The sequence below is a fragment of the Festucalex cinctus genome, chromosome 16 (assembly GCF_051991245.1).
Source record: "Festucalex cinctus isolate MCC-2025b chromosome 16, RoL_Fcin_1.0, whole genome shotgun sequence".
Lineage (NCBI taxonomy): Eukaryota > Metazoa > Chordata > Actinopteri > Syngnathiformes > Syngnathidae > Festucalex > Festucalex cinctus.
Window position 1 is genome coordinate 5141931 of NC_135426.1, and position 15070 is coordinate 5157000.

A 15070-nucleotide genomic window follows, 5' to 3' on the forward strand; every position below is an offset into this window, starting at 1 on the left:
TAAATGCATTTGCAAAATGTTGGTGACAGCTCAGTGCATTTTTCTTCTCGCATTAAGAGTTATCTAATCTTTAACATGAAGTAACTTGTGACATTCTGTACATTTTTAAAATTGTAAAATACGGCTTGCCCCGAGTCTCCACCAATATATGCATTTTTATTAACATTATTACTGCTAAATTTTGACGTGGACATGTCTCCTGCAGTGCTACCGGAAGCAGTACAGGCTTTACAAGTCATTAATTGTGCATTTAAAATAAAATAAAATAACCAAAAAAACAGTGGCATTAAAAGAACTTTAAATTAACGCACCAATTTTGACACCGCTACTAAAATGCAAAAACATTGACTAAAAGTGCATTACAGCTACATCTTTTAAAATACCTACAAATGACTTACATCATGAATAATAATAATAAAAATAAAATAAAAAAAAAAGCAAGATAAAGGAACGAATTCCCCAATTTCCTCAGCCCTCTCAAACATCTACTATGAATAGGCCAAGGTGAAAAGAGTATTTCAGGCTAATGAAAAACATCAGCGAGGGAAAATGTGTGACACAAATGGGACAACAATGAGGAAAAGAGGTCACGCCTCCCAATTCGGTTTATTCGTCCCAACCAAATCGCTTCAACTCACTTCAGTCTTAATGGCACACACATTCTCATTAATGTTTTAGTGGACGGCAGCTTTTTTTCCCCTCTATAATGGTGGGAATGTTTTGTTTTTTTTTGTTCCACCAAAGTCAAATGATGTGAAAAGTCTTGTTCTTCTGCTTCAAGTGTGAGGGCAGACGGAAATGAAAGAAGACGATAATAGTGTCGGTCTGGAACGTTTTTTTGCTTCATTCTGCATCTGTTATGTTGAAAAGATCTACAACGGAGCTAATCTGGGACAAAAGGATAAAAGTCCAATCGCCACATAAATGCACTACAGCAGCAATAATAATTTGAAGAAAAAAAGTTATTCTCGATGAAGGTGTCAATTTGCATTTGAACGTTCCCTCCAGCACAACTCACAATATAGTGCAAGGGGGGAAAATGTGCTTCTGCTTGGCAGCAAGAGGAATAAAACACTTATGATAATTACTCTTTTCATACAATGTATTGCAGGCCATTTTCTCATTTGGTTTCCTTTGTATTTTTGTCAATCAATTCACACATTATGTCTGATGTACAAGTGAATGGTGACCCCCCCCCCCCCCCCCCCCCCCTCCGTTATTCCATCCAAACAACAACAAATCACTCCATACATCTATATTCCGTTCCTCTTACACAATTGAGGAAAGAAAAAAAAGAAAAATAATCACAAAGCAATAAAGATTTTTTTTTTATTTCTCATTCAGGATTACTGCCGTGTGTGTACATGCAGTTTAGAGAGTTCATTTTCAATGGCCTTGCAATGTTTACTCTGTTCTGTTAGCTCGACCAATTCAGCTCAAGGAAAATATCAGTGAGTCATCAAAACGCAAATCAATTTCATAGTTGTGGGTGTGACTTTTTTTTTTTGAATGGTTCTGTGCAGTCTTTTAAAGCACATTAATATATACTGTTGTGTTTTTGGGTACTGCAATCTAAGCTCCAAATCACCTGAGGCTCCAACATCTCCACAGCGAGCGACTGATGCCACCAATGATACATTCAGGGACAATGGGAAGCCATTTGTAGAATTGCAGGCCTGTACTATTTCCCCACACACGCTCTCTTTGACCGAGCAGCCGTTACCAAGCTGCAAAAAACACCGGCTATAAATCTGTGCATGTGAATGTCAGCAGCCAACCTGCTGCAACGTCGCTATCGGCTTTAAGGTGGTCAATCGAAAGCTATTTGAGCAAACACTATTGTTAACATTAGGAGTGTGACGATACGTTGATATCGCGATAAATCGTGATACTTTGTCTCCCGATAGATTATTGATACGCCTACGCAAGTAGAGCAGTATTTTTAGTGAATATACAGCCACTAGAACGGCTCCGTTGTTCGTTATTGAGCAATTACTTGGCGGGCCACTAAGGGGGGGCGCCTCATAAGAGTGGTGGGGAAATGGACGCAAGTCTTCAGACTTGACTTGTGGAAGACATTTATCTGTCCAGCAACGGACTCACTTTTGCATACATTTCTATGAAAAAATGTGGATTATATCTTCAATTTTAACATTTCCATCCATCCATTTTCTTGACCGCTTATTCCTCACAAGGGTCGCGGTGGGTGCTGGCGCCTATCTCAGCTGGCTCTGGGCAGTAGGCGGGGGACACCCTGGACTGGTTGCCAGCCAATCGCAGAATTTTAACATTTTAAAACATATATTTTATGTTTCCACTTTTTGAAGCGCAACATTTCTGAGGAATATTAACTCATTCACTCCCAGCCATTTTCGCTCCCGGCTGTTTTACTGGATTTTGACTGATTTTGCAAGGCCCGCTGAATATTGTGTTCTATGGCTATCAAAACATGGAACCTACCAAAAGAAAGACGTTTCAATTTTGCAGCCATTCGCAAAAAAGAGCTTGTTGCAACATGACTCTGGCTGACGTCTTACACTCTGCTGCCACCTGCTGACCGTTTTTTTGGAATAGCTACTATTGCTTTAAGCAATCTTTTCAGGGCAGAAGATCCATCAAAGCTTTCTGTATGTTCTAGTACTAAAAAAAATAAATACATAAAAAAAAAATAATAATAATAAACATTTTGGGGAGTTTAGGACAAAGTATTAAAAACATTTATACCTTTTGGGTTTGAATGAGTTAATATTGATTATATTGGATTGAATATTTAAGTCATTTTCCACAAAAAATGATGTCACCATTTGAAACAACTGACTATGACACAAAAAGGACACAAATTTGTTGACAGAAAGTGGTCTCTTTTAAGAAGACATTTGTATTTGTTTAAAAAAAAATACACTAAAGTACTCAATGTGGAGAAGACACCAGTTTTAATATTGTGTTTCAGCAATGGTGCAAAAAGAAACAATTTTTTCATTGAAAAAAAAAAACCCCATCCATTTATGTCTTGAATAGTTTTATCGTAGATGATCGTGGATTTATGACCTGACCAATATAAATCGATAATTGCAGTATTGTCATATCGTGAGACTTGTATCACATATTGTATCGTGAGGTACCCAGAGGTTCCCACCCCTAGTTATTATTCTTCTTCTTCTTCTTCTTATTATTATTATTATTATTATTATTATTATTATTATTATTTTAATTATTTTCCCACCTTTATGTATGGCTTTAAGGGAAATGTCTGCTCAGATCGAGGTAGTGACGTGCACAGTACTGAAAATGACGAGAATTTTGCCTTTTCTAGCATGCCAAGAAACATGCCGGGATTCAGTGAAAGAGGAAGACCTTGAACAAAAACGATCGAGTGCAACAGGAAGGAAGCGCTGGAGAAGTTTAATACCGTTTGGGGTGCGAGGGAGAAGCGGCGATACATTTTTTTAATCTCGGTAAAATGAAGTCCGGTCAACCTCTGCTAAATGTCGTCGTATATAAATATTACATTACAATGACGGATATTTTGCCACAGCGGTGCTATTTTGACACAGTGTTGGATTCGGAGTCCAGTGAGATCTGGAGTCCAAAAAAAATTCAGTGCTCAATTACTGGTCCAAAATAAGCGTAATTAGCTACAGTATGCAAATAACATGAGAGTCCCTGAGCGGTTCAGACAATCTATACGTCAATGAGCACGGAGAGATAAGAGGCAGGAGGCGGTAAGTAAGGCATCAACGCAGCTTGTAACTTTGCACGCTCGCACCATTCGATACCCCGAGCCTCTTCCAGTAATTACTGTGCTGTTGCTGTATCCTGTTTTTCTTTTTTTTTCTTCTTTTTTTTGGTTTGGAAACGTGATCACTGTCTGTTAAAGATTACACATGTCGTGCCAGATGGTTTATGCGCAACGGCCCAACTATTACTCTCACATTTTGGAGGACAAAGGTACTGTTGCGAGTCGGATTAAGCTTTTTGAAGACTTAACCTTCTGTTCATCTTTGTTGGTTCATCGGACTTTAATCCTAATTATTATCGGGATCATAAGGTGTTTGACGTATGTTGACGTATGATCTTCTGCCTGATTGTCCTTTAAGCTGTTTATTGACATCCCACTTGGAGTTTACTGCAATACTAAAACACACATCAAAATAATTTCACACATTGCATGTTTAAATATAAGAAACCGGTTTGTTTTAGCTACATTGCCTATCTTAAAAGGTAGCACTCATTGGAAAATCCTATTGACCGGCTAGCAAAAACTAGCATGAGCCTTCACAAGAGGGTTTGACATTCAAATGAAAAATATTCACACACAAGCGTAACAGTACACACAGGTATGCATTCTTACCAATGTGTGAAAAACACAAACATGCTTTTCAATAATTTTGGTAGTTTCTTCTTCTCTCTCTTTTTGGGTGTCTCATCATTGCCCTAAAGAGGCCAAAGCACACACTGCAGGAATGTGTTTCTATATAAATGAATAAATAAATAAGTAAATAAATAAATGAAAAAATAAATAAATAAATATATATATATATATATATATATATATATATATATATATATATTTTTTTTTTTATTACCATTTTTGATTATTATTTTGCTTGTTACTCATTCATGTCCCGATTATTCTTTTAAGTTATTCTTAAGTTTGACTTATGCTAGTAGAATAAATGCAAAATAAATAAAGAAATAAATCAATGACTAATTCTGTTTACTAATTATGATTTAAATATCAATCAAAATAATAGGGGTGTTAAAAAAAATCGATTCGGCAGTATATCGCGATATTAAAGAGGGCAATTCTCGAATCGATTCGATATTCGGCTGAATCGATATTTAAACATCAATTTTTGATGTAAATATATATATAAAAAAAAAAGTCTTACTTAGGGTTAGGGTTCACACTTTAAACATGGAAGAATGTTCTATTAATGGAACATTACGCCTTTTCATTTGAATGCTGCATGTTCAAACATGAAATTGATTGCAACCTGTTTGTTAAAAACTGTTGAAGTTTCAGTTAAATACATTATCATACAAATCTTACAGTGTACATGTACAAGTTTACTGATGAGTATTTTCAGTGTTGCCGGTAAAAAAAAAAAAAATGCTTTTCAAAGTAACTAGTAAAGTAACTAGTAGTCTAATGCGTTACTTTATTCTACAAAGTAGTCTGATTAAAGTTACTGTCCACAGATTCAATGTGTTACTCCACATTTTCATGAAGAAAGCAAAATATCACACTGTTGTAACAGTCACAAACAACTGCCGCGAACTACGAAGATGAGGCGGAAGTCATTGATCACCACACTGAATTCAGCCATGGTCTGGTCGTGAATGGTTTGCACATTCAAAACAAAACTGATGATACTTTTACTACTAGTTTTATTAACCAATAGGCACACAATCCAACAAAAAAGTGTACATTATGGACCATAAAAGTGGTAAAAAAATAATTTATTTCCATCCTCAACTGGTCCGTGAAGCATTATGGGATGAGGTCGTCTCTGCCCTCTCGCCAGGGGGAATGACGTCAGACAAGTCACGTTTTCAGCATGCACAAGTCGACTCAAGTGTACACACTGGAATAGCGGAACAAACAGTAGAGGAAATAAGGGGATTTTCATTTTCAACCGGGATAGATTTTTATTTTTTGTTTTCTAAAAAGTATTTATGTTACAAGAAGTCAAGAGAGACTGCCCATTTTGTTTTTCATAAAAAAAAAAAAAAGAAGTCAGTTTCTACCGCATTATTTTTATGTTGAGATGGTGTTATCGGCAGCTGCTGAAAGTAACTAAAAAAGTAACTTTTAATCTAATTTAGTTACTTTTAAAATCAAGTAATCAGTAACGCAATTTAGTTACTTTTAAAGCCAAGTAATCAGTAAAGTAACTAAGTTACTTTTTTTAAGGTAACTGTGGCAACACTGAGTATTTTCTAAATTTGAGTTAAAAAATTGGCAATAATCGCCTTACAGATTTGTATCGGGATTAATCAGTATCAAATCGTGACATATGATTCATGATATGGTTCAAATTGCTAGATACCAGGCAATTCACATCCCTACAAAATAATATTAATATATCCTGTTATGTTTAGATTTCTAAATACCTCCCTAGAATATATGTTATAAGTGACGATGAGTACTAGTGAACAATGCTGCATTTAAAACAATTGGAAAAAAATCCTGTGTGATACATTGTTAGTCGTATGTTAATGTATGAGGCTATAGTGTTGGTGATACAGGTGCAAGTCGCTGATTGTAATTCGATAATGAACAATTTTTGCTGTTTAACGTCAACGCATTGTTTCCATTCGCCAGGATGAGTGAGCGACACGCGCAGGTTGGCAGCAAAGGCATTTTACTTGTCATGGTGCTCGCCGTCAGCCTCTGGGACATGTCCGAGGGCGCCACAGGTGAGTACGTATGGCATCTTTCTTCTCGACACATCAGCACGGAAGCCATTTCTCATCTTATTACGCTTCACAGCCATGACTCAAATTTGAGAAAAGCCGCCTGTAACTTCTCTACGTACGGCGTAATAAATGTATAAACACAACATTATCGTAATCCTAAATACAGTATTGCATTACAGTTTTTGGTCATCAAATCCTGATGTGTCCATTGTTAAACAATTCAAAAGGCATCACCGAGTCACAGGGTGATTTTGCCCTTAACTCATTCAAACCCAAAAATGTGTAAATATGTTTAATACTTTGTCCTTCCCTACCAAAAGCGTATTTATTATACGTTTGTTTTTTCATACTAGAGCACACAGAAGGTTTTGATGCAGCTTCTGACCTGAATAGGTCGCTTTAATGATGGCAGTTATTACAAAAAGGCCAGCAGGTGGCAGCAAAGTATAAGAGATCAGCCAGGGCCATGTTGCAACAAACTCTTTTTGACACAGTGTTTTAAACAGTGTGATCAGGACAGGCACAAGCGGCGGATAGTGAGTACAAAACGAACGGAGGCAGAGGGCTCCAGGTGGCACTTCTTTCTTTTTATTTTTTCCAAAAGTGCAAAAAACTTCAAAAAAATACAACAGGTAGGAAAAATGGCGCATTGACAGGGTTGACCAGGAGCATAGCCTCTACAGCAGTAGTCTCTCCCACACAGGTGTTACAATGGCTTAAATAGGGACACTGCAATTGGAACAAACCAATAAACTCCACAGGCTGTAAATCATTAGCTCGTTAGACTAAACTAAACCCTTCAATACAAAAGTATAACCCCTAAACAACAAAAATACACAAACTAACAACTATTTCCCCAACTCAATCCATCTAAACAATAAACTAAATAATTAAATGTACTAAAACCACATAACCACCCCCTGGTTACAAAAGCATGTAACCAAAACATACAATACACATCACTCACCACCCTGACAGAATAACCCATTTAAAAACCTACAATAAAAATATTGCACATTACTCCATTATATCTATTCCACAGGCTGGCGCCCTCCCCGGATGCCATCATGACCAGTACAATAAATACCTAGCAAATATATGCCATGAATCTCTTGTGCAAATTAGCATTCTCTTAAGTGACCTGTGCAAAGTGTTGTGTGAACATTAAAGTGCTACATGCAAACTCGATGTAACGGACATTGTGTCGGTTACAGATTTATGAATTAAAAAAACAAAAAAACGTCTATATTCTAATGCTAATTACTGCAAAACAAACAGATACAAATATACCTTTTTTTACCGATGAAAGAAGAAACTAGGTAGGTTCCTTTTTTTTTTTTTAGCAATAGAACAATATTCTGTGGGCCTTGCAAAATTAGTGACACGACGAGAGGAGGTAGGACTCAGACGCAGGTATTAAGTGGGTCAACAAGGCTGCAGCTTTAATCACTGGAAACTCAAAACACCTCTCAAAGAGGGAAAAAAGGCTGAACAAAAAGAGCTCCAAACTAGAGATACAAAAAGGACACTCAAAAACAGGGACAACAAAAGGCGCTCCACTAGGGAGGAAAACAAGGGGCAAACTAAGGGCGCAAGGCAAGGCAAGGCAAGGCAAGGCAAGGCAAGGCAAGGCAAGGCAAGGCAAGGCAAGGCAAGGCAAGGCAAGGCAAGGCAAGGCAAGGCAACAAACTGTGGTACGAGGACTGTGAGGACACTTCCATGCACTGAGATGTGACACTTCGGCAAACTGAGGGAGAAGGCTGATGGCTTTTATTGCAGGGTTGATTGGAAGCAGGTGGTGGTGATCATGGGCGTGGACCGGTAATCAGTGAGTTGCAGGAAGGGTAAGTGACCTGGGGTGAGAGGAGAGTTAATACTTTCAAAATAAAACGGGAACCTGACTGTGAAAACAAAAGCATGAACCGCCACTCTGGTGGCGGCGTGACAATTAGTCCAAATCCAGTTGCTTCAGTTAAAATAGCTGGGAGTGAATGAGTTGATTACAGAAGGCAAGGGCACTTGAGAGGATTTTTGAATCAGTCTCACATATATTGAGATTAGACACAGCAGCATCGCAAAACGGAGACTGATTGAAACGGAGTCTCAACAAAATGTTGTGAAAGAGGACTGTATTTTGCTTTAAAAGTCCAAGCACAACGTGGCATCGTAACCACAAACAAAGACATAAAAACATTCATGCCGCATGCTTGAAGATTAGCACTTACAAAATTAAGCCTTTGAGGGTTCGTCCTTGGTTTTGCTCTTTGGATGATAGGCGCTCACATTAATATCATTCTGGTGGACATGAGTAAACATGGCTTAGTTACATTTCATCACCAGTTTTAGGGCATGAGTCATTACGTGACTCAAAGTTTAAAAGGACTCAACTTAACTTGTAGATCATCTCGAGTCTTATGAAATCAGTCATGTTTGGAGGAAGCGGCCTCCAATTATTACACTTCGTTAGCCTAATTGCACAATAGCCTATTAATTTTTAACTTAACGGTCATAATATTGATTTTTTTTTTTTCATTGTGACTACTGTCAATAAAATTTCAGTCGCAGAGGATGAAGTTTGTGTTTTGTCTTATTTTCTGAATGCTTGAAACAATAACTTGGCAGCTATGCTATTATTAGGCTAACAATTGGATGCAAAAATTACATTTACAATTACGTCAGTAGACAGAATGGCAACTCAGTTAAAAAATTAGTTGACAACTACAACATGGTTGGCCATCATCCCTCTCAGTAGGGATGAACTCCTCCTGGGTGCCTTTCCTCACAGGGTTCTTCTGTGCCCCGCCATGTTGTGGTTTGCGTGTGTGTCTGTGGGTATTATCATGGAGATATGGGGAGGAGGGCTGGCTTTTTCTTTTTATTGTATTATGGATGTTTTAATTGTTCAGCACTTTGAGTTGCATTTAAATGGATGAAATGTGCTATCAATAAAGTTTGATTTGATTTGAACATCAAACTTTATCCCTCCTTTTAAACAACCCCCCAATAGGCAGCTAAGCTACCTTAGCTTCACAGTTTAGCTCACCATGAGCTGGCCAAACTATAAGTTGATTATTGCCAGTTATGAGTTAAACTAACCTGGCAATAGCCATTTGGTACCTCTCCACAGTAATTTGGTCGGGGAAAAGGTGGGACATTCTGTACAATAATTTGAGCTGATTGGACAATGCAACATTCTACACGTTTGTTTTAACCAATCACGGTCACGAGTGAAAATTTCGTATCCGTTCTTGTCGAAGGGGGAAAAGCATGGACATCTTACCAGCTAGAAATGCAACATTCAACAAGGAAACGGTGAGTAATTCTGGGAGAACAAAATTAATTGTAGCGTCCATTCGTCCATGTGAGGTTTGTTTGTTAGTTCCGGCGTCGGCGCTGGCTTCCTGGTTTCGTCACAGTTGCATATCCCGCCCCCAAACACAATGTCGCTCTGTGATTGGTCCGAACCATCAGTGGTGCGGTTATCAGCGGGAGTGGTACAAGATGTATTCCTCGGAGTTTGTCAACTCACAAATACCGCGAGAATTCATCTTGCGAAAGCAAGGTTAGGGTTAAACTGAAAAGACAATAAATACACACTACAGAGATTGCTGTTACTGGGGAAAATGAGACGTAAGACTTATACTCCCACCTTTGACACATAAAGAAACTCTTCATTCCTTCGCCTCTTTAGTTAGCAAGAATAAACACAAACTGCGGGCAGATTCCAAATACAGTATTGCACTTCATTCATGTTCAAAGACAAGTTCACACATAAAATGCACTTGAGGGAGCTCGTTGAGTCGCCATCCATCTGTTCTCTTCACCAAGCGACTCGATGTGTGCAAGTTTTGAGCACACGAGTTGTGCTTTACAAAACAAAAAAATGTACCCCCTTCAGTAATTTCAGCTAATTGTATTGAGTCCAATTCCACTCAATCCCTTCCTCATTAAAAGTGTTGTCAAGCTCTGTAAACCCAGCGAGATCAATTACGGCAAGTTGCTCGCACTACAAGTGGAGGCCAAGCCACATGTTTGATCACTCCGCCGCTGCTGACAACACGCGCAATTGGTGGCGTGCGCGGACCTCGCTCCTGCTGGACAGGATGTCCATTTGCGAGCATGATAGATAATGCACCTGTCCTCCCTTTTGTCGACCAATTAGGCGACAGCGTTGCCTCTTTGATGCGCTCGCCTTTGACTGGCAGGGACGTGCACTCGAGGCGGCTTATCGTTTTTAGCAGGAAATGGATTCGAATAATCTCACATCCTATTTCTCTCTGATAACCAGCGTGGCCCGCTAATTTCCCCAGTGCGTTGTGTCTGTGCCTGGAACGCTGTTGTCATTCAGGGCATGAAATCCAAAACACGCCAAATTCATTTGTTGCCCGACAAAGAATTAAATGAAGATTTCCTCCTCTTGGAAAAATCAGGTCAATGCATCTCATACTGAAATATGTAATACGCAAATACTTAATATGTAAAGAATGGGATTTTTACAACCAAAATATTTGGATCTGTGCTTAATACCTCTGCCAAGTAGTGTTAACTTTGTCAACGAAAAAAAAAAAGAAAATATTTTTGTCAACAAACATTTTTCACCAGACTAAAACTAGACTAGACTAAAACCCTCATTAATAAACAATAACTGGGACTAAATCAGTATGCATTTTCGTCCACTAATGAAGACGAGACAAAAATGCACGTCACTTAACAAAAATTGGACCAAATTCCATGGACATTTTAGTTCATAAAGACGAGACAAAAAAAATTATATGATTTGGTAAAATCTTGCCTCTGCTGTGTCATGTGACACACAGTGACACGCCCCCTTTCAAATCTGCAGCTAGCGAGTGCATCATTCACAAACTCATGGGACAGACAGGAGGTGGATTCACGATTGAAAGGTTAAAAAAAAAAATAGAGTAAATTATAGTTATAACGTATCATTAATCCAACAGCTACAACGTTCCAACAATAATGTTAATCCGACGGCTAACTAATGCTGGCTAACTTGCTAGCTCGACGCATGGAGCCATAGTAGCCACTGTATTTGTGTGTCAAGTTGTCTTTCATCAAAAAGATGAGAGAAAATTTGATGTGAAATAGTTTTAGATCCTAAATGGTCAACATTATATGCTGACAAAAAAATATGTATGGCGTAAAATGATTGTCATGACTAAAACTAGACTAAAACATTGACAGTTTTTGTTGACTATTTTAGTCCAAGGAAACAAAATTGTATTCGTCTAGTTGTAAAGACTAAAATGCTCGATTTTTAGTCGACTAAAATTTGACTAAATAAAAATGGAACGAGGTTGACTAACTATGATAAAAACGAACAAGTGTGATTGAAACTGAGGCTAAATTTAATCATGCCCGATAAAATTAACACTACTGCCAAGGAGGTTTTGTTTATTTGTGCAGATCAATATTACGACTGCAACTCGACTTTCATCACATTGTAACAGACTACAAAAAATAAAATTATATACTTTTAACTAATTCCCTTTCAAATTGAGAGACAATCCACACATTGACTACTCCATTAAAAAATATATATAATAATTTAAATTTGTTTAAATTTAATTTTGTCAATCCAATCTACTTGAAAAAATGAAAAATATCACAAAATGCCATAAAAATACAATTCTTGCACCATAAATTGAGAGTACTGGAGTATTGTTAAAGGGATACTTGACTTAAAAGTTATTTTTTTCCAGAATAAATTTGATAACTTCATTATTTTTCATTTACAATGAATACCTTTTAAAAAGTAATTTTTCTACTTGCTGTCAACTGATGATGACATCATGTGCTGCGGAAGTCAACTGAGCCATGATTGGTCGTTACCTACTTCCTCAGCACATGGTGATGTCATCATCAGTTGACAGCAACAGGAACAGGTACCTGAAAAATAATGGTTTCTACATTAATTATAGACAAAAATAATTTTTTACTGCTGACAATGGCTCAATGAGTCGAGTATCCCTTTAAAAGCATTATTTTACAACAGGATACAAATAAAATAGTGGGATATTAATTAAGCATGTGACAATGTTTTAAGCCTTGGCTGAGATCCGCACTGTAGCTTCTCTAGATGTTTTTATAAGAATCTGTATTGCACATTTCGTACCATTTGTTTTAATATCATCATAACATTTAATCTCAATTTTGCCACCTCCGAAGCAACACTTATCAATATTTGTTCAACATTAGCATACATCTACATGCATTTGTGAATTATTCATAAGCAGCATGCGATGAGAGTTGTAAATTGCACAAAACCGTGTTTATGATTCCATTATCATTCCCATCAGTCCCGTGTGAACAATGCAAAGTTCGCAACATTTTGCAGTTTCCTCGCCCTCTCCCGGGACCGAACCGCACATACGCTCAGCATTGCCAGCACCGCAAAAAAAAAAAAAAAAGGTCCCATCACTTCTCAATGAAAGCAATCTGAGTTCAAGGGATTCACCGAGACAACATCTTCCTTGTGAAAAAACAGACCCGTTCTCAGTGGGTATCGAGTTCACACGGTGGTACTTCTCGGGATGTGATCAAATGTTGAGTGAGTGCATGTCAAAAAAAAAAAAAAAAAAAAAAAAAAAACCCTTGGTGAAAAATGAGTCACAGTGACTCATTTGAATTTCACTGTGACAGAACTTAAAGCTGAGGAATGTGTCATTTAGACTTCTAAATAAGAAACGCGCTAAAAGAGGTCGAGAAGAAACTCAAGTCCTCACATTGAAATCAACATTTTATCGGGCATTATTACATTTTGTCTCAGTTTGAGTCCAGTTTCAATCACACTTGTTAGTTGTTTTTTTTTTTAATCACAATTAGTCAACCTCATCCCATTTTTATTTAGTCAACTTTTAGTTGACTATAAATCTAGAATTTTAGTCTTTATTTTAGTCCAAGGAAAGAAAACTTTATTCGTCTAGTTTTAGTTGACAAAAACTGTCAACAATTTATCTAGTTTTAGTCATGACAATTATTTTACCCCTGTACATATTTTTTTTGTCAGCATATAATGTTGAATATTTCAGATCGAAAAGAATTTCACATAAAACTTTCTCATCTTTTTGATGAAAAAGAACTTGACACACAATTACAGTATATCAACAAGTGGCTACTCCATGCTATGAGCTAATAAGTTAGCCAGCATTAGTTAGCGGTCGGATTAACATTATTGTTGGAACGTTGTAGCCTTTGGATTAATGATACGTTAAACTATAATTTACTTTTTTTTTTTTTTTTTTTTAACCTTTCACCATGAATCCACCTCCTGTCTGTCCCATGTGTTTGTGCATGTTGCACTCGCGAGCTGCAGATTTGAAAAGGGCTGTGTCACATGACAGTGTCACAGTGACAGATTAGTCAAGACAGGATTTTACAAAATTATATAATTGTTTTTTGTCTCATCTTTGTTTATGAATTAAAATGTCCATAGATTTTAGTTCAGTTTATATTAAGGGAAGTTCATTTTCCTCTCATTTTCATTAGTTGACAAAAATGCATACTGATTTAGTCACAGTTATTGGTTTTAGTCTAGTCTAGTTTTAGTCTGGTAGAAAACGTGTGTTGACGAAATTATTTTTGTTTACTTTTTGTTGACGAAATTAACACTACCTGTTAGTAGAAAATGGCAGTTGCGTCAAAAGTACTCAACGATGCTCGCTCAACTCTCCTCCACGGCAAACTTGTTGCAGGTGGTCTTTCCCCAAAGTTGCAAAATGCTTATTCACCCAGCGCCCCCCGAGGCGTGAAAGACAAACGCGGCCGGAAGCAAGTCAAGCGGCTTAAAACGTGTTTGTTCGACAAGTGTTGCCAGAAATCTGTGGAAAGGACGCGTTGAGAGGCTGCGCGCTGTTTCCCCCGTTGGATATGGGAGATCCTCTCGGATGCCAACTCAGCTTTTCTCCACCAAACAGATGCAGAGGAAAAGCATCTCAGTCTGTATTTGGAAAGTTGGGTTTGAAAGCCAGATGCAAATTCATGGACAATCCTGAAGACATGCAAATGTAAAAGGTGCCCGCACATTTTTTTTAGATGCTACAAACATTATAAGGAGGCAATATTTAAGCAGAATTCATTAGAGGATAAAAAAATAAAATAAAAAATGTTGACCTACGACTTTTCCTGTCTATCTCAGATGACCTTTTATTTATTTATGTTAGGGGTGTAAATTGCCTAGTAACTGACGATTCGATTCGTATCACGATTCACAGGTCACGATTTGATTCGATACCGATTAATCCCGATACGAATTTCTAAGTCGATTGTTGCAACTTTTTTTTTTTTTACTTCAAATTTAGAAAATTTATTTATCTGAAACTTAAGTCTTATACAGGTTGTAATCTGTTTCATGTTTGAACAGCACTGAAATAAAATATTAAGGTTTAATGTTCCATTAATATAACATTCTTCCATGCTTAAGGTGTGAATCCTAACCCGAAGTAAGACATTTTGTTGAGTATTTTTACATTTAAAAATGGAAGTTTAAAAGGTTTAAAAACCGAAAAAGCTGGTCAAACAACCAGTACAAAAACAACTCAACCGAAAACACTTGCAAAAGGCAAGGAGAAAAATAGCAGTTAACGAAAAACACTTGCTTACAAAACGCAAGGATTCACAGCAAACATCA

At 37.3% G+C, this 15070-nt stretch overlaps 1 protein-coding gene across 3 annotated transcripts in view; it reads left to right on the forward strand.

Moving 5' to 3' along the window:
* The window catches only part of LOC144004163 (chemokine-like protein TAFA-2), a 60247-nt gene that overhangs the window by 32183 nt on the left and 12994 nt on the right, over window positions 1–15070 (forward strand). For all 3 annotated transcript variants that reach the window (XM_077501168.1, XM_077501170.1, XM_077501169.1), the window contains exon 2: window positions 6329–6423. In XM_077501168.1, coding sequence (XP_077357294.1) covers window positions 6330–6423 — 94 coding nt within the window. In that variant the 5' untranslated portion in view covers window position 6329. The remainder of the gene's footprint in view (window positions 1–6328; window positions 6424–15070) is intronic.